Source organism: Patagioenas fasciata, chromosome 15, assembly GCF_037038585.1.
Source record: "Patagioenas fasciata isolate bPatFas1 chromosome 15, bPatFas1.hap1, whole genome shotgun sequence".
Lineage (NCBI taxonomy): Eukaryota > Metazoa > Chordata > Aves > Columbiformes > Columbidae > Patagioenas > Patagioenas fasciata.
The window spans coordinates 7,962,061-7,987,105 of NC_092534.1; the positions used below are offsets into that span (position 1 = coordinate 7,962,061).

Sequence of the window (25,045 nt, forward strand, 5' to 3'; positions counted from 1 at the left end):
GACTTGTGGGATGATGTGGGAAGCTGAGATATTATTAAGTGACCTGGAATATTTCAGTCTTGAGGTTTTGTATAAATATTGAAGCATTTCTCACTCAGACCTAAATACATCAGGTGAGTATTTTGTGTCATCTGTATCGATGTGCTGATTGCTCTGAGCCACAGAATATTAAGCTATGGAAGGTGCAGGTTGAAGAAATTCCTACCAACCAGATGCAAATCAGTGAAGTATGCAAAATTTTGACAACCCAAAATCACTTGACTGCAAGCCAACATGCAACATAACTGTCTTTAAACTTGCATTCAGAAATGTTAAAAAAAATGCCTGAAACTTCTGGTACTATTTGCCTGACCTAGAGTAACTGTGTATGTGTTGCATGAACAAGTTGGAAGTAATTCTACTTATTTTACCCCAGAAGAAGAGAAAGTTAAGGTAACTTCAATTAGCTGATATTTACTTCTGTTTAGGAGTGCATACCAAAAAGTACTGGATCTCTACCCATGTATGATAACTTGTTAGCATTGGTAACTCGCCTTTCTTATCTCTTGTGCAACACAGACCAGCATGTTTTATCTGACCGAGTTCAGTTCCCTGTTAGCATTGACTCAGGGAGATGCAGATATATTAAGCTCTTCAGGAGCACGCAGCAAGCCTGACCAGTTGCTGAGAGTGTACCAGGCTTGTCCTGGAAGATGCATGAAGTCCACAATTAGCAACTGAAGTTACCTGGCACTTGGTGCAACTGCGAAGTGCCTCATGTCTTTGTTAAAGTTCCTCGACTTGCCTCGGCAGTGCTGTTAGTGGGTCCGTACAGACTCTCACAGCAAGGGCAGGATGTGCTGGCAGGGAAGGCAAGACAGGAGCTGAGACTGACAGCCAGGCAGGCAAGGCCAGTGGCCTCGCAGGCAGCGTGGAGTCCCGCATCACCCGAGCAAGAAGAGCAGGGCAGGTGCAGCAGCAATAACCATGGTCAGCCAAGAGTCTGTAGTGACAAGGCCAAGCCAGAAAGTTAGCTGGATAACAGCCGGATTAGTGACGCGTATACTGGGCCAAGGCAAACCTGCAACAAAGCTCAGACAGGGAGCAAAGCCTGGCTCCGAAGCAAAGGGGAGATGGGTGGTTACGGCGGGATCTCAGTGCGGGACAGCTGCAGGATCAAAGCTGGCCCCGGGCCCACCCAGTCAAGCCCCAGGGACACTCGTGGCAGCTACAGAAAAATAGTTCTTCACTGGCTGCTGTGAATAGTGGGTTAATAACAGGAGAGCTTCAGTTAGATGAACATAAAGAAATAGAGCTTTTATTCCTAATTAGACCACTTTTTTACGATTTGAGTAAATTTATAGCTTCATTTATCATGATGGAATAAGCCTCAGAATGTGTTTATAGGGGAGTAGCATTTCATTTAAAGTGTCCAATAGTGATGAATTCATTTGGCGTTCACTGTAGCCATAAAACTTGCTGCTGGGGATAGCGTTGTGTTGCTTTACATCCAGGAGAACTGTGCACAAATTTGAGGCCAGTACAATCACGTTTGTCTGATCTACAGCTAGACAATTTATTACCCACAGCACCACACAACTTCCTGTCATAAAGTGCCTGCTTTTTTAAACAATATGTTTCTTCTTATGGGAAAGTAATAGTCATTTTATTCCCTTTTGGGTATAGACATTCAGTATGTATTGATGTGTGTCTTCCTACACGCCAGTGTAGGCTGAATTGGATTAGTCTGGTAAAGAAGGTTTCAAAAGGTAAATGTGGGAGAGTACCAGTGATGTGTCTGCCTTTTGGTTTGTTTGGTTTTTTTTTTTAATGTTGATTTTTGGCACTTTTGTAGGTGTAAAGGAAAAACCAGTTGGCCTATTATTATTTAACTAACTTTCTGTAGTACACAAAGTTGAGCAGCAGGAATGAAACACTTCAGTTTCTGCCCAGGAGAACTTGCAGTTTTTTATTAGTAGGTTTATGTGACAAAAGGCACAGTTATATCTGCAGAAATTGATTCAAACTTAATTATCATAGATAGTTAAGATTTAATCTGAAGCTAAGATCCAACTGTGCTGAACTGCACATAAGCATAAAGTAAAGCTCTTAGGATGTAGGTAAAGCATGGGAATTAAAGGTTAGCAGAAGAGATACAGCTGTGTATTGGGGGCTTGGAAGCTTTTGGCTCATTCCTCCAATGTGCTCTTGCTGTTCAGGTTACCATGGCATTGCTCTTTGAAACTCTTTTCCAAAGTCCCCTGGCTACCCATCACATGCTGCAGCTGGTACTCAGTTCTGGTCTGGATATCTGTGGACTCCGCCTGCTCTATCCTCAGCAGGACGTGCTGCTCTCCAGCTCAGGTGAGGTCTAGTTTTCCTTCAGAGGTTCCATCACATGATGATACTGAGGCAAAGGCAAAGATCACTAAACGTGCCAAGGAAGAACAATGATGTGGTGCTGCATGCACAGGGGAAAGGGTATAAGATTTACATGAGTGTTGCTTTATCAGTTCCTATATCTTTCCCTAAAGAAATGATAAAAGATCTTGGGCTGTTTCTTTTCTTCTGTTCCCAGTGTTGAATACCCATGAGTTGAAATTTAGCCCTTGATATATTTTTGTGTCTCAAACCACTTCAGTTGCCATTCCTTTGCAGTAGTCTTTCCCAGATTGCAGTGGCCTAAGCTCCAGGGTTAGACTCGTGTAAGTTAAATACACTAAATTATTTCCCACTGATCTTCCTGAGGGTTTTAGCTGCAGAAAATCCAGCCTCCCCCTTCCACAATTTCTCCTACCCCATTGCTTATGGAGCTTTAGAGGCATGGGCAAAAGTACTGATCTAGCCATCCTGTAATGTCACCATCAGAAGATAGTCTGAGATAGGAGATCAAGAGGTGTCGAGGGTTAAGATTGCGGGGTGACAATCAAACCCTGGCAGATGTGTTGTTAACCTCCTCTCCCCCCCACTTTCCCCTTTTGCCCCTCCCTCTCCCCCTTCCCACTCAGGACAGGCGATCGGGAGGGAAAGGAGGACAGAGAGAAGAGAGTTGGAAAAGTTAAAGATGTTTTACTAATGCTACTAATAAGAATAGAGAAAATAATACAAAATATACAAAACCAATCTTGTAAGTCTCAGCAACTGCAGAGCCAGCACCCAAAGTGTCCTGGATTAGACTCTGTAGCCAACTGGAGCTGGATTCAGTCTCTCACTAGGCCTCAGTTCGCAGGGATGACCAGCAAGGTCCTCTCCTAATGTCAGCCATGAGGAAAACTTTTATATGAAGTATTCACGTGAATGGAATGTTATACACCGTTGGTCAGTCTCTCCGTCATCAGTTTTCTCGTTGCCCCTCTCGCGAGATGTCCATCCGTGCTTATCAATAAGTTTGCATTCCATTGCTAGGTTTAACCAAAACATGTGTTGGGTTCTCCAGGAAAATGCAGCTAACATGAAGGCTTTAGCTGACAGGCAAATTCACTAAAAGAGAAACTTGTTTTTTAACAAAACCAGGACAAGAGGATAAGGTGAACAGAAATTATATGGATCTCTGAACTCAAGTCTTTAACATTAAGCACCAATATTTTTAAATATCGGCATGTACCACTTTTATTGGCATGTACCCATTTATGAAATAGAAATAATGAACCCTGTCTTAAAGTGTATATGGAATATTATTAGTTGCTAATGCAATATAACTCTAGAGCAACAGGCATTACATTAGGTGCAAAGTACAGAGATTGCCTGTGTAGTATAGCATGGCTTGTACTTCCTTTTAAGCCAAGAAGTTCTCCTGGAAGGCTTGTATCTGACACCATCACAAATGCGGGCAATCCACTTCTCTTGGGGAAAGGTATAGGCAGGCTGAGAGTGAGAGAAATGGGTTTCCTTTTCCCCAGGCAAAAGGTGAGTGAAGACCAGCTTAATCAGAGAAAAATTCTCCTGTCTCTCTCCCCCCCTTTTTTACATTTGAAAACAATAGGAGCAGACCGCCTTAGAAATGGGACTGCAGTTGTCTCAGCACTGTGCACGTAGTGCATTCATACTGATAGCTGGAAAAATGAAGAAGGAATCCAGAAATGAATAAGAAAACCATAAAATCACCAGTCATTAGGAGATGGCAGGCAGCAGATCTGCTTCAATGCTCTGTGCCATGCACCATTATTTAGGAACGTTTCATATGAAGGGACAACTCATTTGAGCTGAGAACTGCTATGTGAGTTTGTAAATTAGATTTTTACCCTTAGCTTGAAAACTTTAAAATGATTATTTTAATATTTATAGCCAGTTTCTCCATTATCTACCTGCTCTGGAGACTTATGTTCTGGCTTCTGATTCTTATGCAACAAATGATGAAATTGAATATGTTTTTAAACCTCAGGGAAGAAAATATCACACCTTGTTTCTTTTCTAACATCTGTAGTAAGAAATGCAGAGGAGCCAAATTTACCCTTTTTCTGGGGTTACTTACCGGCCTGCAACTACACTGACAGCTGACAGGGAGAAAGGTTTGCCAGAGACATAGGGAAGTGTTGTTGCAGGAAATAAGGGAAGCCACAGTTCAAGTCCTGTCAGGGAAGTAATGGTGGCTAATCAAATATTTGCATGGATATGTCATCTTACAACACAGTATAAAATCTGTATTTGATGCAGAAGGAAATCACAGGTTTCCAGTTTGTGATCCCCTTCCCAGTTTTCCCATATCTGATGGAAAATTAAAGAAAACGTCCTTCTCTTCAGGCCCATGTTCTTGTTCTGTCTCCCCTTTGATATCCCAGCCTTCCTTGTGGACATGAACAAATTAAGTCAGCACAAGTTAAGGTGCTGACTTCTAGTGTATCAGTAGTAACTAACTCTGTATGTGCCCCTTTTCACAGTGAATATGCGGCAAACAACTCCTCTTTATTTAACAGATTGCCTTGAATAATCTCATTTACTGTTGGGTAAAAACATGTAGCTGGTTGCCAGCATATTACCCACAAGACAGGTAACCAGTAGGTTATTTTGTTGAAGTCTGTCTGTGACAGATACTAAAACAGCTATTGAGTGAAATGAATGACCTTGAGGTGAGTTGTGCCATGTTTTAAGTCACACGTGTTTGTCTTTCACAGAAAAGCTGCCTTCTTCCTATACTTCAAAGACTGGCAGGGTGCCACCAGTGCTGGCATTAAGCCTGAGAGGACCTAAAGCACATAGCACCTTGCAGAATATCTTTGGGCCATCTGACCCACAGCTGGCGAGTGTGACGGACTGCGGTTCCATCAATGCCATCTATTGCCGGAGCCAAGCGGAGCCTCTTGCCTACAGGCCCCAGCGGGACAGCCGGGTGCAGCGGGAGCTGTGCCTCTGGTTTGCAGGGAGGGCTGCTGGGGCAGCGCTGTGTGCTGGTGGCCTGGATCTGGCTTCCCGATGTGATGGAGCAAGGTAATGGCCCTGGATAAACTAGGGGTTTTTTCACAGACAAAGTGTGACAGGGAGGCTGGGCAGACACGCAACTAGCATGCTTTGTCTTTACATATCAGTGTTCTGCTAAAGGTCTCGGTGAACAAGAGCACAGGGTGGGAGCACTCCATCCACTTTTTATATTTCCAAACCAGTTACTAGAGTCTGCAAAAATCCCTCTCTCACAGGACTGTCTTCTCTGCAGCACGTAATGGTTGTGTCAAGGTATCAGGTGTGGGACTCTTGCAGTTGCTTCACATCCCTTGTTCCCTGGTAACTAGGCCTGTAATTCATGCACGTACAGTGCCTGCTCTAGGGCTCTCTGTGCCAGATACAGCTGATCAGCCTGACTCAAGACCTCCTCCAGCTGGGCCTGGTGCTGGAGAAGGGCTGCAAGGCCATGGTCCACTGAGGGGACCTTTGCTAGAAAGCCTAGTCTAGCTTTGCCCTATGTCCCTTCTGAATCAGCTAATTAGAGATAAGAGGCTTCAGATGGAGAAGGTTTTTTGCAGGATCATGACAGAAGAGTGTGAAAATGAAGGGTGGCTTATAAACTTTTAACTTTGGCAACCAGCATGAGAAATGCAATTTAGAAACTAATGGCATAGCAATAGGGTGCCAAAAAGTGCTGGGAACAAGTGAGGTTCAGGAGCCTGGAATCTCACTCTCAGATGGGTCTGGATATGGCTGCAGAGGGAACTGGGCTTTGAAGCTATTGGCTTTTCTCAGCAGAGCAGATGTGCATGAGGGAAAGGGGCGAGGGACAGGAAGCAAAGCCTCAGCAGCTCTGTGGAGGTCGGCACTGAGCAGCCCTTGCACGCTGCCTGCACCTGCAGAGAGGCAGAGGGAATGCGGGATCAGTAGCCTGGACTCTCTTATGTTCCTTCCCTGCACTTCTTCACAAACCTCTCAGCGGTTTTTTCCGTGATGAAGCTGACCTACAGCACAGAACAATCACTTCACTTCCTAACAATCTTGCAACTTCCTGGGCAAAGACTCAGACCTAAGGGGGTGTGTGTAAATGAAAGGTTCTGCTGCACTTAGAGGTTCCTTTCCTCCAGAGGATCAGAGCAGGCTGACCTGCAAAGGGAAGAAAAGAGGAACCTGTCTTTTTTCGGCTGCTGAAAGTCACCCCTGCGATTGCTCCAAGCATAGGTAGATCTGTGGCTTGAAGCATTTGTTTTACAGTGCTTTATCAAAAGATTCCTTCAAGGAATTTCCACCAACCAAAAGAATGTCAAACTACAGATCTCTCCCTGGCTGTCATGCTTGTCACACAGGCCTGTGCAATCACATGGGGTGCCAGCCTCTACAAAGGGGGTTTCAAGCCCTGCCATCTCTCTTTAATATTGCTGAACTGAAGAAATGGTACTGTGGTTAAACTCCCCTGCAGAAAGCTCAGACAAGGCCCTGTACCTGCAAGTTCTGGACAGATTTTTAAAGATCCCTTCTGGGTGCAGTGCGGCACACCGTGTCAGTGGCAGCAGACTAGAGGTGAGGTCCTGTTGGTGTTTCTGCAGAGTGGCAAAGTGCGCCCTTGTAGAATTAATCTGATGCGTGTGGAGGGACTGTGTACCGGAGTTCAGTTCTGCTTGGCCATGAACAGTAACTCTCATCATTTTCACTTTTAAGATTTGAAAAAAATAAATTTGATAGAGTTTCATTCTCTTTATTTATTTGTTTATTTTCCTCAGGGATGCTTTTTTTGTCTTACAAAGATGATTAATTCTGCTCCGTTGGTATAACTTAGCCAGTCCAGAGTGGTGCTACATTCTAAATAATGCACTTGTCTTTCTCCTAATGCTGGTAATTTGGTCCACTGGGAGGCAAGAATACAAACTGCAACTCAGATTGCAGTTTTCAGATTATACTTGCAAATGCCGTTGTCTCCTGGGAGTGAACAAGCAGGATATATTCCAGTCAACCCCGCGGTGGCAGGGGATGAGGCAGGCAGGTTTGCCTGAGCAGCCTGCACTTCACAGACCTCACCAAACTGTTCCACAGACCACAGTTTGCATTTTTGTCAGACCCTGACTTTCAGAATCACACCTTATGTTCACTGTGCTGTGATTTGGTCCTTTTGAGTATGCAGGAATGTTGTAGAGGTTTCACTGCCATGAACACCTTTGCCAGAGTTGATTGTGCTTGTTGCCCAATGTGAACCTTTAAAATTGGTTAAACTCTGTCTGGAGAACCAAAAGTGAATAGCAACTATGATATATCTGTGGGCAGGAAAAGCTCTGGTAATACAGCCTAACATATTTCTTGATTCCCAGATTTCCTTGCCAAGCTGGCTGCTTTGCATTAGCTGTTTTTAATTTAACATGGAGAGTCTTGCAGGGAACAATATAAAAAGATGTTCAGTGAGAGACGTTGATGCAGCTCGCATCACAGACAGTGTATTGAAATGGATTTTCCAGTAAAGCAGTTTTACCAGAGAAGTTTCTGTGGCCCTGGGTTTGTTGCGGGAAGTAGGTTTCAGTCAGAACTTGGCATAACAGCTTTTAATATTTTTTATTTTTCTTTAGCTCGCAGAGTCCTTCGTCAACTAGGGCAGAAGCAAGTGAAGAAAAGGTTGATCTCCAGGGCATGGTGCTGTCGCGACCTCCAGCAATGCTTGTCTCAACTACCAAAGGTCAGTGTTAGGGAATGAACCTTGAAGTCTTATGGTTATCCTTCAGTGGCAATTTTATTTTGCTCCAGCCCATCTGTTTCAGGCAGTTCTGTCTGCCTGGATTGCTCAGTGTCCTAAGAGTGTCCTTAACCTACATGTTTATCTGTTTAGAGATAGTCTACCACTACTGGTGAAGAGTTGAATATAATAATGAGTATGAAATGGTTAAGACTTCAGGACAGGACTGACCACACAGCCAGAAAATAAAGCACTTCATGGGGCTAATATTAACTGGATAGCACCTGGCTCTGCCCAGATCCCTCTTTTCCCTTTGTAATTGTAGTCTTTCAGCTTCTAAATTCATACCTAGCTAGCAGCAAACTTACTGTGTCCCAGGGAAACCAGACAAGGCATGCAGGGCCTTGTAGGCATCTGAGAAGGATCTGTGTGCTACTGGGCGTGTTTGCTGTAGCAGGCTAGCATGCTGACAGCCTTCTGCAGTGGGGCTGGACACAGCAGATCTCAGGCGCAAGTGATTTTTAGACAATGCTATTAAAGCATTGATATCCAGTTTCTACAATTGAAGGTAGTTTCACAGGAAAAAACACCTGAGGGGTGTGGAAGCTCAGCAGCTGTCAGGGAGATGGCAGAAGGAAAGCAGGATTGTACTGACATAGAAAGAAGGCACAGAAAATTATGTTGCCAAAGGAAAGAACGTATGAGAAAAGAATGAAAGCATAAGCCAAAAAGATGAAAGGAGTGGAAACTGACAGAAAGAAAATGGAGAAGGTAGAAAGAAAAGTCTCACCTTTGAGATGCTCTTTCGTATAACTGGGCATGTTAACTCAGGTAGCTTGGCAGACAGCCATTGGCTCTGTGTTATTTGGGACTGGTATTGATGGCAGCTGGTTGCTGCTGATGGAATGAGTCACACTTACTGCCTCCCCTTCCTTTTATGGCCATTAATGATTCACTTTGGATGTGGGCTGCTGAGTTACACCACACCACGTTCCATCTGTATTTGGGCTCAGGAAGTCACTTTCAAGCTTTGCTCCTTAGCTAGATAACTATATCATGAGTCTCAGAAGAGAAACTGAAAATCTGCTCAGGGACCAGATATCCTATGGGGTTTTAAGGAAAGGAAATGTTCACTGACTCCTTCTCTCAGGTCTCAGCAGGTTCTCTTGGAGACAGAGCATGCAGAACAAATATACTGCAGCTCCCACCAGGTGTATCTGCCCCTTCAGTAATGAAAGCTTTACTGACCCTAGCAGGTATTCTTGTTGATTTAGGATATGCGTATGGGAATTTTTTTTTAAAGTGTTATCAACTAGAGAGGAACCAAAATCTTACCACCTGCAACTCTAAATTTTGACAGTTCACATGTAATAGATGTGGCACTAATGTCAGTCTGGCTCAAAGCTTGCAAAATTAAAACTGTAAAGCCAACTAGAAAAAGAAACACTCTGCCTGTCCGATCCTTAGTAATAAACGCAAGCTTTCCCTTGTTCTGTTGCCATTGCTTTGAACTACCAGGCTGAGCCTTGGTCAGATTCTTGAGGTAACAGATATCCATATTACAGTCTAGAACTGAAAGAAACATTCACTGCTGCTAGTTCTACCCCCAAAAAACAAGTGTAAGTGGGACACAGAGAATAAAATACTCCAGCCTCATTGTATCATTTGGTTAGAGCCAAGAGAAATTAATGGGGCAGTGTAGAGGAAACTCATGTAGAAAAATTTGTCTTCAGAGCTCGCTCTTGGCAGGTTATGGAGATCTGAACGTACATTGTATACAGAAAGAAAAGCTATATTAGGACTATGACAATATAATAACGAAGGTAATGGTAAAAGTGAGACCCAAGATGATTAGAACAAAGCAAAGACCTCAGGTAGATCAGAGGTTTCAGGGAAAAATCTTGATCTTGTCCTGTGGTGCCTAGGATGGGGCTTAGACACTGCTCAGGAGTTCTTGTAGGCTCTTTCTCTTGAACTTACTCATAGTGTGTGTTGCCACCTTGTTGGCAGTGAGTTTGGGGTTCAACTTAAAAAACAGGAGTCTAAAATCCCAAAGTTCTAACCCAATGTAAATTGCAGTTGCTTCTACAGCCTTACCTATTGGGATGAGGGATACAAGGAGAGCATGAGCACCCAGACCTTGTAGATGAGAATTGGGTAGGAAAGAGCAGGCTGGTACCATTATCACAATGACCAAGGACAGGAATGTGTGAAATCACAGATGGTGCCAAAACAAAGAGTGAGGTCAGGTCATGATCACAGGCTGGTCCAAAGATTCAGGAGCCTGTGCCACAAGGCAAGCTCTGGGATGAAGGTTGAAGACAGGACTAAAGAAGGATCAAAAGGAAATAGAAGGTAGTGCTGAACAAGACTGTATAAGCCAGCCACAGGCTAGGACCACCAATAATAGCAGAAAGGAATGGCTGGGGTTGCTTCATGCACTTTATAGTGGACAAATTGCCAGTTGGTCTTGTTGACCTTAGTTACTCATCAGTGTGGCCAGACTTCTCAGCTCTTTAGCCCCTGAGGGCACTGCCTGCTGTCAGGGTGCCAGCTGCAAGGGTAAGAGCTCAAACACAGCCCGGTGGGGGCTGGTGCACAGCCAGCACGTGAACTGAGTGCACAAATGCCACAAAGATAGATGAGTAGCTCCTAGCTAGACAGACCTGATGAGACAGACTATTTGGGGTAGATGATTCACAGAGATATTAGTGATGATGCCATAAGCTTTTCCATTCTAGGTTGGCATTTGACAGCACTCATAATGAGCTGGGCAGAGCAAACAAACTGTAAAACACAGTGTCACCATTCGGGATGCTCTTAAGTTGGAGCCAACCACTGTGAGAGTTGCGTTGCATTGATACCACAGCTTCTGTGGAAATAATATGCTGCTTTTCTTACCCTCTTTTTGATCTAGGGGACATCATTTTGATGGTGTCACCTGTGGTATCTCCTCATGCATACGGTAATGTGATTTCAGTCTGTACTCATCGGGGGTTTATTCTGCAAGGAATCAGACAGCTGCAGCTTTCACCCAAGCAAGCCGTTGTGCTGAGCATGACAACAAGTCAGGTACTGGACAGAATGCACAGCTCAGTTGATACCTTGGGCTACCAATTGTTCTGAAACTAATTATGCTGTGAGCTTATGGGTGTGTGAGCCGACACTCCTCCAGTAAGTGTTCTCAAGGAAACTCATTCTCTGGTAGCCAGTACTTGTGTTCTCTGTATTCCTGTGACTGGGACTCTGCTTTCAATGATGTTTTTTTCTTTATTAAGAAAATCCCACCAGGCTTCAGCTTCTTACTGAGAACAAAAGTGTAAATTCATAATTGGGCCTCCTCCTGCTAAGGCAAATACGAATTTTTACCATTGATCTCAAAATAAGCAAGAGCAGGCAGTAGCCCCATAAACCACAATAATAATTTCTGATCTGCAAACGTGTATTCAGGCCAATAGTCTTCCTCTAACAGACTGATGTTTGATTATGTACTTTCCAGTCCCTCTGGGACTGCTTATGGCCTTTCAGCATGAACTCCCCTAGTTTAATGCATTCCAGATGGGTTGCAAAAAGATTTTTCATATTGTCAGAAATAACTTTTTTGCTATTTTTCTCTGAGATTTGAGTTAGAGTACAGCTAGCATTATGACAAGTCAGCCTAAGGAAACAGCAGTAATCATAAATGCAAGATTTCAGTCAATATTAATGTATGCAAGAAGTCTGATTCTGCACTTCTTACACAATAAATCACTCAGGAATCACGTGACACCTTCTCTTACAAAGGAGTGGACCCCTTTAAATTATCATACTTAGGGTTGTTTGCTGTGTCAGTCAGTAAATGCATCATTTTGTAAATTAAACTGCGTACAAAGCCCCTCTTCTGCTTGTTCTGTGATCAAGCCTGAGGAATAACGCTGCTTCTGCCCATATTTTTGTAGAATAAGTATAAATTATTTATGGAATACTACAGCCTGAATAGCCAAATATTTGGAGCATGCTCCTAAACAATCATTTAAGATGTTAACAGCAGCAACTATTGATTCAATGTGCTGTTTGGGTCTAAATGTCTCTGAAAAGTCATCCCTTCATTTGGGACTCAAGATTGTTTTTGCATCAGTGACTTAGGATGGTACCACATATCAGCTCAGCTATAACTGTTCTGGTTTTAGTCCAGCCCAGTTGCAAGGCAGAACATTTTTCTGTTAAACCTCTTCCCTGAGGTTTAAATTACATTCCTCTGTCTCATGAACAGATAAACATCCAGCTACTGGAAGTTACTATGGCTCAGCTGGTGAGCTGTATCTTATGCCATCATAATTTAGATATTTGCTGGAGCCCTATAGTGATTACATCTGGATTTATTATCTGATCTAACCCTCATTATTTCAGATCTCTGTATTTTGCCCTAGCAAGATTTCAAGTTCACCTGGTACCTGTTCTGCAAGAGGAGAGCTTTCTCCTGAACCACGCACGCACTGTCTCATTTTGTTGCTGAGAAAGGAGAATGCAAGTCATCATGTTCCTGCATTGGTAACAGGTAATGCTTTCACTGCTCAACAGCATTGAAAAGGTTTGCATTTCAGTGTGTGAGCTAAACATGAACAGTCTAACTACAGCTGTTACGCTGCAGGGAATATTTATTGAGAATATCAGGGCCTGATCTTATAGTTTTGCTATATGTATCTCTGCACCCATGTGTAAATTGGTCACTACTGCATATCCAATAGAACAGGCTGATCTTTGTTGATTGATCTGGAGCCCCCTTAAACTTAGAATCATAGCGTAACTCATGTTGGAAGGGACCTCAGAAGATCTCTCTTCCAATGTCCTGCTCAACACAGCAGCAGCAATAAATTTGGATCAGGATGCTCAGGCCTTTTTTCAGTCAGGTCTTGAAAATCTGCGAGAACCAAGATTCCCCCACATCTCTGGGCCTTTGTTCCAATGCTTGACCATCCTTATGGGGAGCTGTTCTTCCTTTATGTCAAGTTGAAACCTCGTCTTGTTGAAATTCGTGAGCCTTGTCTCTTGGCTTCCCGCTGTAAACCTCCATAATGGACCCGGCTTTACCATCTCAATAACCTCCTCTTTGGTATTCTTATTGCACAGAGAGGTAGGGTAGCAAAAATATGTATGCGCCACTGAGCCTGAGGATAGCATCTGATCCTGTCAACCTCAGTCCTGAGTTCTGCATACTTCTGACTCCTAAGTACCTGAACTGTAATTCATTTATATGTAGGTACTGCTAAAAAAGAGACAAGTTGCTGTCCCAAATCTTCTTGCTTGAGTCATAGCTCTGTTCTGAGGCTCTGGTTCTGGAAAAGTGTTACTTAGTTTTCTTAAGGAGGAGCTGACATTGGTCTCAAGTGGGGAAGATCCCAGGCAACAGCAGTGATCAGTAGGGAACAAAGAACCTGCCCTGCGTGCTTCTTCCTGGTCAGACAGTGGGCGTGTTGCCTGCAGGAGGAGAGTCCAGTCCATTCCTGAACCCGTTTTCTGCAACCTCCCCTTCAGACACCACTGCTGAGAAGAGCATCACATTTGCTGACCCCTCCATTAACACCACCACAAATGGCTCATGATGGAGACATTCATCCACTGCCTGATTACTTCCTTTAATCCATCCACAATAGAAAAGAAAGTTTAGAGGTTTGGAAAAAATGACAATTCAAAAAGTCTTCTGCTTTTTCTCCCGAGACTATCACAGAATGTTCTGAAAACATGTACAGGCACAGCAGATTAATCACGGCAGACTAATTACAGCACTATGTCACCTGCTGCCTGTAGACCCAAGGAAAGTTGCTCATTAATGTAGTACAGTTTCTGCCACTTTTCTCACAGAGTGCCACAGATCACGTTTACAGTGTTCATGTTTTGCATGGGGAACTTTCCACTAGAAATATATAGGTGGGCACTAGAACAAAGGATATTCTGGAAAGGTAAGATGTTTTCCCTCACTGTAGAGAGCTCAGAATTTTTTTCTTTTGTTTGCAGATGGGTTTTGCAAATCCCTCTTCCTATGTGTTCTATGGTTGCTTCAGAACTGATCTACAGAGATACCTTAGTCCATATTCCGGAGCCCTGGAGAGGGGAAGCCAACATTCTTGTCCCATAAGCTTTGGTTTGGCCTCTGGAAAGTGTAGAATAGCACTAGGATTTGAGGATGCTAAATACCACACTAAAAAAGTTTTGCATTTGTAATCAATGGCCCTGAAAAGCATCTACCTCTTCAAGGTCTTGAACCTTGTTCAGTTTTCAAAGCAAGGAAAAATTCAACAATCATTCCTGAAATGGAGAAGATATAGATGTCTTTGGGTAATGGATCTCTTTCTTGAGGCTCAAGCAACATAAACTTTTGTCCGAGCTTTACTTTTTGCCATGCATTGATTTTGAATGAACAGCAGGTAGTGCTGCTGTGGCAGCAATGGCACATTTTTTTAGTTGCTCATGCCACTGAATTTTGAAAAGCAGGTAGGTGATTGCCAGTGGTACAAGCTCAAATCTCTTGTCAGTTCTGTGTTTGATGTCTGAGGTTTGCCATCAGCCTCTAGCGCTAATAATCCATTTCCCATGCTACGCTATAGTAAATTTTTGACAGGCTTGTAGAAATAAAATGTATACAAAATAATTTTTTAAATAACAAGCCTTTAAAACTGTGGTCTGAAATATTGTTACAGAAGGCTGAACTAATTGTTGTGGAAATGTACTGTATGCCAGTACCTTAATGTACTGCCCGTGTGTAGCCCAGCCTTTTGGAGGAAGAATGGCAACTGAGAAATTGCCAGTTTCAAGCACTTAGTGTCTCTAAGAGTGGTGTGGAACAGGTGTTTTCCAGACTGGGAATTACAGGAGCAGAACATGATGTTTCTGTTCAGGTTTGTAATCCTACCAAAGACTCTGTGGCCATGTGGTGCTGTGCAGGGTACAGGACACTGGCCTTGCACCTGGGGATACAAGACACTTTGAGGGCCTGCACTTGAGCACTGGGCTCAAGATTTGGGACTTCTCTTCCTTGGGGACAGCAACTTATTTAAGACACTAACTGTAATTTAAGAGCTGGTAGCATCTTCCATGCATTTGTTCCACATTTCAGCTCACAGCAGGAGTTAAAAAGTAATAGAAACAACTGGGGTGCTGGTGACAAAGCAGAGGTGTCTCCAGAAAAAGCTGTGTTCAAGCCACAATTTTCAACAGCCATTTGCCCTACTGTAAGTGAATATGATTTGTGGGAGAGGGGATAGTTGAGTTGCGTTTCGTATCTCTTAGGTAAGTCCAGCATGACCCACATTAATGTCTCTGTAATGAGACTTTGGTCAGACGAATCAAAACATTTGGTATGTTTTCATATCTAACTGCATCACACAGCATTTTCTTGTGTTCTATGCACAGGGCTGAGGAATGAACTGGCAAAGCAAGGCCTCCTTAGCAACGGGCAGAACGGCCTGCCTGCTGCCACTGGGCTGGACCCCTCCGTCTGGTTTCATGTGGTTCCTTACACCGAGCCCTTCCTGCAGACACTGGGTAGGTCAAAGCTATGGGAAATGCATTGTTCTCACTTTCATAAGGTCTGACAACCTTATTAGGGAATTTTTCTGAATAAGAACAACATTACAAATATGCTTATTGTCTATAATAACTTGTTTAGTGTTCTGCTGTCAATCATAGTAACTCTCTTTGAATGTCTTCTCTTGCTGAGTAATGAATGGAAGAATCAATAGAAAAGGAAAATGGGAATACATTTTTTTTAAAGTAAATGAAAAAATATATCGGAAAATATGTTACTTAAATGTGACATGATAACAACCCATTAAGCCTTAAACCACCAACCATAGTTACAAGATTAATATTCATCAATACATATTTTTAAATTTCAAGATAAGTCAAAATATTAAAATGAGATAAGTTGGTGGTTAAGCATGTAAAACTAGAACTTCTTGAAGTGATATATGTTGGCAACTGTAGTTTCTTCCATAGATGCAGAAAAGGCACTTTTTCATTTCACTTTACTGAGATGTTCTTAATTTCAGTTTATACAGTTGAATTCATTTCAGTAACTCAATCATTCAAAGCTATGAAACTGATAGGACTTGAAAAAGCAAGTAAACATGTTTTCATGTTCAGTATGACTCAAATGGGTAGGAGAGTCTTAAATCTACTAGTTCTATATACTTGGAGGTCATGGTAATCAGATGTTTATTTCACTAACTACAGGTAGTGTTTTCTTAGTTATTTGGCAGATTAATGTAGCTAAGTTAATGTGTTTATTTTAAATGCTGAGTATCAGAATTTTAAATTGAAGTATATTGCTCTCCAAAACCGAAGTAACACTACATCACAAGAAAAAACAGTAATCAAATGGATGTCATTCACAATTTTCTGTTATTATGAAATAATAAGATGTAAGAATAGCTAAGCAAATAGATGCAATCCATACAATTAGTTAAATAATAATTTAGTGAAACAGTGTGGAATCAAACATAAGTTTCTGATGGGCTAGGGATTCTGCAGGCTACACTGTTCCTGACAGGACCATGGGTATATGGACAATATTGTAACAGACTCCATCTAGCCCTCGATTGTATGCTGTGTAATCTTCTAGAAAGCAACATGAAGTACCAATTTAATGTGCAGTCAGTCATTAGTTATCAATCTGGAATTGACGCCTTAAATAATTTTGGTATACATCTATCAACTCTGTTTTATAGTGTGAATAAGGCTATCAAAATTAGGACTGAATATATTTGCTTTATGTGGCAAGAAGTAATTCAGGTTAAGGAGTGTGACTAATTAGTAAGGGTTTGCCGTGATACTGCTCCTTGTGCGTGGTTGTTTCTCTGGCCACGCTGAGCTGCAGTGTGAGGAGCAGTATCACAGTGAGGCACTGGCCTTTGCTCAGTCAAGAACTGGTCAGTTCCTTCACACTAAAAAAGACTTGAGATTTATTTTTGTGGGGTAACTAGTTTTGGTGATCTCCCTGGGTAGGAGGAAACCTCAGTGCAGTGCCAGACCCCCATAACATTCCTCTGGATCTTTTACGCAATCGAACCTATGCTTCTGACCCTGACATGGAGCAAGTTGTCATGCTGACGCTGGTTGGAGTGGATGCTATGAAGAATGCCGGAGAGCTCCTTCACCAGATCCTTCTTCCTGGGGACAGGAACCAATCTCAGAGTGCAGGTGATCACAGGTCTTGGGGAGATCAGCAGAGGTTGGTCAGGAATGTTTTACCATGTTTAGCTATTTTTATCATAGCGGGAACATTATGAAAAATGTGGTAGAAGGGGCCTCAGGAAGGAAGATGGGTTTCTTGTCTAAAGAACTGTAGAATTTATCGTGGCTAGTCAGTCACAGACAAGGCCACTTTTCATAATGCAAACAGCTCAGGTGGGCATAATTTTCTTCAGAGAATGTCACATTAGTTCAAAAATGTGCTTAGGTTTACTAAGCCTTTTATGTAATCCAGAGCATTGTGTTTCCCCTAAGTACTGGGAGATAATGCTGCTGTGTAATTGGGGCACAGCAACAGGAATTCAGAAGTCGCAAACTCTGTTCTGTCCACTGACATCCTTTGTGAGCAGAAGAAAGAGGCTTCACCACTTCATGCTTTGTTTCCTCGTGCACAGAGGAGGAATAATGACACCATCCCCTGTGACAAATGCTTACAAATGCATGAAGAGTGCTGTGAAGTACTGAGCAGGATAATGACTTTATATAATTTCATGGTACAGATTGCATCAAAGTGTAATAATACAGGAAGTGTACCAACAAAGGGCAGAAGTCTGGCACTGTCTTATACCACATTGTATCCTACTGTCTTGATGTAATAATATGGAGTAAATTCTGTATAACAGTAGGTGAGGAGGAGATTCTAGCTGACAAAAACTTACAGAAACTTGCACTCAGGGACTAAGGCCCTAAATATCTTGCTACATTGGAAGTAAGACTACTTTACAAACACAAACATTTAAACTACATTAGAGACAAGTCAGCATTAAATTGTAGCTTATTACTATAATGAATATAGCTTACAATGAAATGTTATGAGAGGTGGTAAAGGATCTATAATTTTGGATTATATTGTGTCAAACCACATTGTTATCAGTGTATTCTCAGTGTTTCCCTTTCAACTCTTCTCCATTAGCTGTGCTCTCTAATCAAATCATGGCACTTATTCTCTGTGTCTCCCTGTTGATTTCCCAGATAGCTCATTTTTTGTTTTCACTGTAATGTAATTTCCTAGCATTTGTATCTTGTGGGTTCTCTCAGTCTATATCTGCATTAGGGTCCATTTTGGATGCAATAGGGGGTAAAGTTAAAGCAGCTTTGGAACTTGTTGTCTAGTTAAAAACAAACAAACAAACAAAAAATCAATGTGAATGTAGAACACTTGTCTCCAAAGACAAACACAGCTTCTATGAAACACATGCTGTCAGCTGATGCTAAACAGATTGCTCTTGACTTGCAGAAAGACTCGATTTGGGATTCGAGCTTCTAGGTCTCAAGTGGTTGCCCCATCTAACTGGACTTCAGGCTAGAGAAATAACCCCCTTTGAGGCTGGAGATACTTCCTGGCAAAAAAGCCTTGATATACTGATGTCAAACCCAGTCCTTGTGTGTGCATTACGGCAGATCAATGCCTTTGAAGTTCTCGCAGATGCATTGAAGAGATTAACGCAATGCAGGGAGAAGCCAAGTGAAAGTGGCAGTCTTCTACAGACAGTAATGGCCTTGACCCCAGAGGTGACATTCAGACAAGCTGTCTTCTTCTTCACAGAGACAGATTTTGTAACTGGTAAGACATGTTTTTACCATTTATGATGTCTTCAGGTGTAAGGTGCTTGGGGATTTCTTAAACTTGGACTAAAGAATCCATTGCTATGGGTTTTTCTCAGGCACAGGAAAACTTAATGATTTGGGGTTAAATTCCATGCTTGGCTGAATAATGAGGAGGGATATTAAATCAGCAGGAGCCGGGTGAGGTGTTCTGCAAGATGGCCCATTAATTTAATGTGGCTATGTATGGCCTGGTGCCCTTTCTGAAGATCTCAAGGTGCTCTATAGATACATAGATAGCAGTTTGCAGGACCTGTACATAATACTATGCATTTTGTCTCTGTTTGTAAGAGAAATTGGGAAACAGAGGCCAACACCTGTCTCACCTAAATGTGGGCACCAAATTGCAACACCTAAATTCTTGAGGCTAGATTCCCCAACCTTGCTGCTGTACTCAGGGAGACAAAGTTACTACCAATCTGCAAGAGCTGAAGAAAGCAGATTTCTTGAGGCTTTTTTTTTTTTTTTTAATTCTAAAAGAGAATGAAGAGCTCATGAGGAATGGAGACCTTTGTTGTCTGATTTCAGTGATATATGCTAGCATTGATATTTTAGCATAGTAAACCTGCTGCTTTCTGCCTGTAGCAATAAATGTGTAGCCACACCTAGTTAAACTAAATCACTGTGCAGACTGTAGTGTTACGGATATCGGTTGCTTTGGAGCAGCAGAGAATGAGCTCCCACTGTTGTCTTCTAATGTGAAATATATTGGCATATCACCTCCATTCTTGAGGAAGCCTGACTCCTCACACCTAAAGATAAACTGTTCTGAGCCTGATGATTTCTGATCATTCAGAAACAGAGATAAATCAAGACTGTGGTAACACCATGTATCAACTGAAGTGACGCAGTTCCAGAAGTGCATTCATGCTTTGTAATTTATAGCTCTCCTCCTATCTTTTTGTGGGGAAGAAAGGTCCTTTGTTGTCAACACAAACTTAAGATACTTGTGTCGAACACATAGTGCTTATGTAGCATTGAACTATAAATTGACTTTACTGAATAAAAAGAAGAAAATGTGGTGGTGTCAGGAAAAAGGTATTCGTTCTAGTCTCGCAAAGGTTGGATTTGACAATGAACTATATGGGTGTTTGATGTCAGACTGGAGAGGAAGAAGAGGAAGCCTTCAAAAAAGAAGGCATCAGACACCTCAAATTACTGTATAAAGCTATAAGAATTCATGCATTGCTGCCCTTCATTAAAGTTATCTTGAGACTTAAAAATGGGACAAGAGGAAAACAGAACTGTGAGATCAGTTTATCGAGGGAGGTTGTAATCACAATGCCAGCCTTTCCCACCAAAGCCATTGTCAAGAACATAAGAGCATAGCTGAAGCATGACTTCTGCATCCTGCACTCTCTCCTTTACAAAGTGATCATGTTTTTTTCCTCCTATTTTTGTTGTTGTGGAAGGAATGGAGGGGTCTTTGTGCTAGAGAACAGTTTTTCAATATTTTGCAGCTGGTCAAATGTCCGCCATTTCCCCTGCTAAATAAAGTTGCCTTCATCACACCCTGCCCCCACAAACAGTGAAGGTCCCCATCTGTGAATTCATAAAAATACATCTCCTTCCTTTTACAGATGCAGAACACCGCCCTGCTATGAAATACCTGCCACCACCTGGCAAGAGGTCCAGGGCTGAAGGTAAGATCAGAGGTATGCACCAGTTGCCTCTTGGATAAAAAAAAATAATTTCATAGTCTTAAAATAGATTGAAGAAACCTATAGCTCCGTGTCTTCTGCCATAGTCATCAAAACAGGATTAGTAAATCTTTGGTTAGACATCATAATCCCAAGCAATCAGGAAGAAAAGGCCAGATGGGTCTGCTTGGTACTGGAGTAAGGTGGTAGTACTGCCAGGTCACTGTTCTTCTGGGCATGCTTGGATGCCTGAGGCATGTGGAATGTAGGCTAGAAGAGTAATTAATGCCAGCTCTTTAGTAGCCCTTTTCAGATGTAGATCTCAAGGAAGATGAGTTTCACTGTGTTTTAAGGAGGGATGATTGAAGCCTAGGGATGTGAAATGTGTTGATCGCCATTGCCCAACAACTGAGTGACAGAGCAGAATGCACATTTCCTACATCTCAGACAGGGACTCTGTTCTTTGCATGACAGTGCCACCCCAGTCACCACATGCTTCACAGATCCCAGAAGTTCTTTCAAGTAACTCCAATACTAACAAAAAAAAAAGGTACTGGGAGGATGTGAGCTAAAAAGCTACGAGGCAAGAGCCTAGGAGCTGGTTCCACCTTCTATATGTACTCTATTATTCCAGCAAAATAAAAGACAGACATGTGGGAAAAGGTCTCAGTGAAAGAAAAGAACACTTTGACTAGATACCTTCCAGATACATTGCTCTGGGAAACAGAAATACATGGATTTCAGACAGGAATAAACACAAAAGAATGGTAATGATTTTGTTTTGATAAACAGATTTTAGTTTTCTGTTATCTACCTTGCACGTCACACTGGTTGAAGTTGCCAATCACTAGAAAAGGAAGTCCTTCATCAATCTGATGTAAGCTTCTCCTCATTGTGCCCCAATCCTAGATAACTTCTCAATTCTTACATGCCTTGAAGTGCCTTAAATTTTGCTCACCTCTCCAGGTCACTGCAGGCTTTACATTAGACTGAGGAAACGTTTTTATTTAGGCTTTTGTCGTAAGTTCTGACTCACCAGACTCCTTTATATCGCTCGGCTCTTATGAAGAACCACTGAAGCGATGATTCCGTGCTGCTTGGGGCATGTCAGTGAGGTTTTATCAGCAGAGCTGAGGAAAGGACTGAACAACAGATCTGATCTCAGTAGGTGTGTAGTCACAATACACAGCCTGCCTTTGCTTCCAAGAGCACAGGAGAGGACGTTAAACAAAACACCTGTGCTCCTCAGACTTCTACTGGAAACATGGCAGCTTCTAACTAAACTGAAAAATTGGGAGCACAACGGTAGCTTAAAACCACCATTAGCTACTACCTGAAATACACAGAAAACGTAACCAAGAATCAACATGATTTAGTACTTGGAGTCCTTTTTGGTCTATGCTATTGGTCTTACTGGAGAAATGGTGAGTAAGTCATCTTCCAAGGTGTCCCTATACACCTGAAATCAAGCCATGCATGTCCCAGTATAACATTTAAAAATAACAGTGTGTTGTTGCACTGTTGGGTGCATTATGTGAGGATGGTGATGGTATTCTCAAATGATTGTCCCAGAACATGTGTACCAATCAAATCTTATCTGCTTTTCTTATTTAGTGGGAGCAAGCCAGAGATGCCATGCAGAATCCCTGTTTACCTACTTGCAAACAGGTGAGAGAAGAGCAAATGGAAAAATGTGGTTTCGTAACAGCTTTGTGGAATTAACTCATCTAGATGTACCAACCAAAAATAAGCAAAAGGGTTAAAGCAACTCCTTCCTTAGGCTTAAATACAGGCAGTGATATGCGCTCTTTTCTAAGCATACCAGGAAATCTGGTATTTGCTTCTCTTGAGTTCACACTTATTTTAAGCCACACACATATCTAAAGTATTGTATATAAATAGTATATAAAGTAAGCAGTATTTTTCACAGTTACACAATGAAATCAAATCCTATGTAATAATTTTGTTGGGAAAAAGTCATTGGCTGTGAGAAAGGGATCTAAAAATATTCCAAAGTGGAAAACCAGAGCAAAGACCAGGCAACTTGGGCAAAACTGGAAAGGTCACTGAACAGGCAGAACTGGAGATCGGGCATGTTTGAGGTCTGCTAAGCAGTCACCTCTGGTAATTCATGATCAATAGACACTGTTCCATTGATAGATAGTGGTATTTTCTCTAACAGTTGTTACTCATAATCACCAAGGAGAGAAAACTACCTCTAGGTGGCAAGGTCTTCTACCGTTTCTGATATTTGGTTTTGAGCAAACCAAGATGGCAAAGTGACATAAGACAAATCCCTCCTGAAATGTCTAAAGCACATAAATATGCAGCATGTAGTGATTCACATACCACAAGAATGAGAATGTTTGCCCAGAAACATAGCAGATGGTGAATAAAACAACTTGAGGACAATGAACGCTCATGTGATGGTATACGGTTGAGATTGCTGTTCTGTATGCGAGCAGCTGAGTGGATCCAAGCAGCTTGCAGGCTGTTGCTATGGCACTTAAACCTTCCTATTCAAGAACGATGCGAGGAAAATAGCAGATCTTTATCAGAAGGGCTCCCTGAACAATAAGGGTTAAGTTTCCATATCAAGTGGGGGGGTAGTAATCTTGCTTTTTATTTTTGATCCCATATTTTTCTCTCATAAATCAGCAACATACATCTTGCCATTTGAAAATAACAGTATGCATTAAATTATATGTAGCATTGTTGCTGCTTTGTTGCATTGACATCTGCATAATTAGTAGTGGGGTGCACAGGAAACATAAAATGACATTTTATGTACACAAACAGATAATCATGGATCAATTTTAGCAGCCTGCAGTAGTGTTACCTCATGCTTCACGCTAATTGCCATGGTTAGGCACCAGCAGTTAATGGTCCTAGCTGACTGGTTCCAACACTACAGTTGCCAGTAAATCTTCAAAGGATATCATTAGGATAAAATGGTAACTATATTCCTAGTAATAAGATACTTAGGTTAGTGAAACTAATAACTTGAAAATGCTGTCATTTAAAAATGAAATTTAGGTATTTTCTGGTTTTTAGTACATTTTGTATCATTAGACAGCAAAACTATATTGGTCTCTTGTTTTCTGTTGCTCATAGCACAGTGAGTGCTGCACCTGGCTGGCAGCTCTGCTGGGAGAGCTTTGTCAGTAACAAAAAGTTTTTGCTGAAATTTCAGTTTTAGTAAACACATTCTATTTGTAATAGGTTTAGAACATTAATTGGGACCTGTCATACTTGTTAGTGCCTCTGTGAAATGTAGCTCTAACAGAGAGATACAGAACACAGGGAGCTAAACTGTGAGTAATAAGGATTTAATAACTGCCTCAAGGATTATATCACATAATCACTACAGTTCACATGAAAAATGTAAAAGGAAATATTTTATCCCGCTTAAAACATTAATCTATAATATAAAGGGTTGAGTCTTATCCTACAGACCTGCCACTAAACTTTTTGGACTCCGAGCAGACTTCCTGAAAAAAAATCTACAAGCCTAGGCAGCTTTAGATATATTTTTAAACTAAAAATTAAACAAATCAAAACAAAATAAAATCATATATGCACAGATTTTTTTTTAATGGACTTGTTTAGTTCAAATTTTTGTGAACTTCATGCCAGCTTTTGGATAACCCTCTTCTACAGATGTCTGTCCAGGCTAGTAAACAAATACCGCTCTGTGTTTTACCTCCATTTTTAGGAGAGCTCTGGGTTTCACTGGTGTGCTTTGTTACAGGAGCCCAGATTCTTTGCACAGTGCTGCTGATCAAACCTGGTGCCTGGAGCCACAGTCTTGCAAGGATCCTCCGAAAACTTGACCTAGAAAAATTCAGAGTCGTTGGGATGAAACACATAAACCTGGAACCAGACGTTGCCTTAGGACTCCTTTCTTCTGAAGTGAAACAGGTTTGTTAAGAAACTGGTAGAAACTGGCTTGGGGTCAGAGTGGGGAAGTATGCTAGCAAGTGAAAAATCCATTCCTGACAAAAACAATAATTCCCATCCGGGATTTGTGAGTTGTTGAAGTGAACTATATAGCACAATCAGATCTGTACTGGCATCAGACACAAAGCAAGCTGACATGCTGACGGTTTCTTTTATCGCATGCCATAAAGAAGCAGACCTGGTTTCTCTAAAACAAAAGTTTGGAAGATACAGGCAATACAGACCTCCCAGGAATCCGTGTTGTTGTTAATTTGCAATGCTGACTCTTTAACTGCAAAACAGGTGTTGTCTCCATCTTCCCCAAGGTCATTCCAGGTAGGGCACATCTGAGGAGCACAACACACCCCCTGCACGTGTGTCTGCTTCTCCTTCCATGTGTTTGAACCTGGGAGCGGGGAAACATTCATTGCACTGCCAGAGAATCTACACCTCTGGAGCCCTGTTACCTTATATTACTTTATATATACAGCTGAATCTCTGTTCCAGGAGGCATGTGTTCAAGAGTCTATAAAAATGACCTGCAAAGAGAAAAAATTGAGTTAGTGTCATTTCTTATGTC

At 41.9% G+C, this 25,045-nt stretch overlaps 1 protein-coding gene across 1 annotated transcript in view; it reads left to right on the forward strand.

The window, feature by feature from the left end:
* The window catches only part of DNAAF8 (dynein axonemal assembly factor 8), an 88,452-nt gene that overhangs the window by 45,151 nt on the left and 18,256 nt on the right, over positions 1–25,045 (forward strand). The window contains exons 16-26 of the mRNA XM_071814950.1: positions 2,199–2,343; positions 5,091–5,403; positions 7,950–8,056; positions 10,971–11,125; positions 12,443–12,590; positions 15,443–15,574; positions 17,036–17,230; positions 18,519–18,845; positions 20,467–20,529; positions 22,141–22,194; positions 24,278–24,447. Coding sequence (XP_071671051.1) covers positions 2,199–2,343; positions 5,091–5,403; positions 7,950–8,056; positions 10,971–11,125; positions 12,443–12,590; positions 15,443–15,574; positions 17,036–17,230; positions 18,519–18,845; positions 20,467–20,529; positions 22,141–22,194; positions 24,278–24,447 — 1,809 coding nt within the window. The remainder of the gene's footprint in view (positions 1–2,198; positions 2,344–5,090; positions 5,404–7,949; positions 8,057–10,970; positions 11,126–12,442; positions 12,591–15,442; positions 15,575–17,035; positions 17,231–18,518; positions 18,846–20,466; positions 20,530–22,140; positions 22,195–24,277; positions 24,448–25,045) is intronic.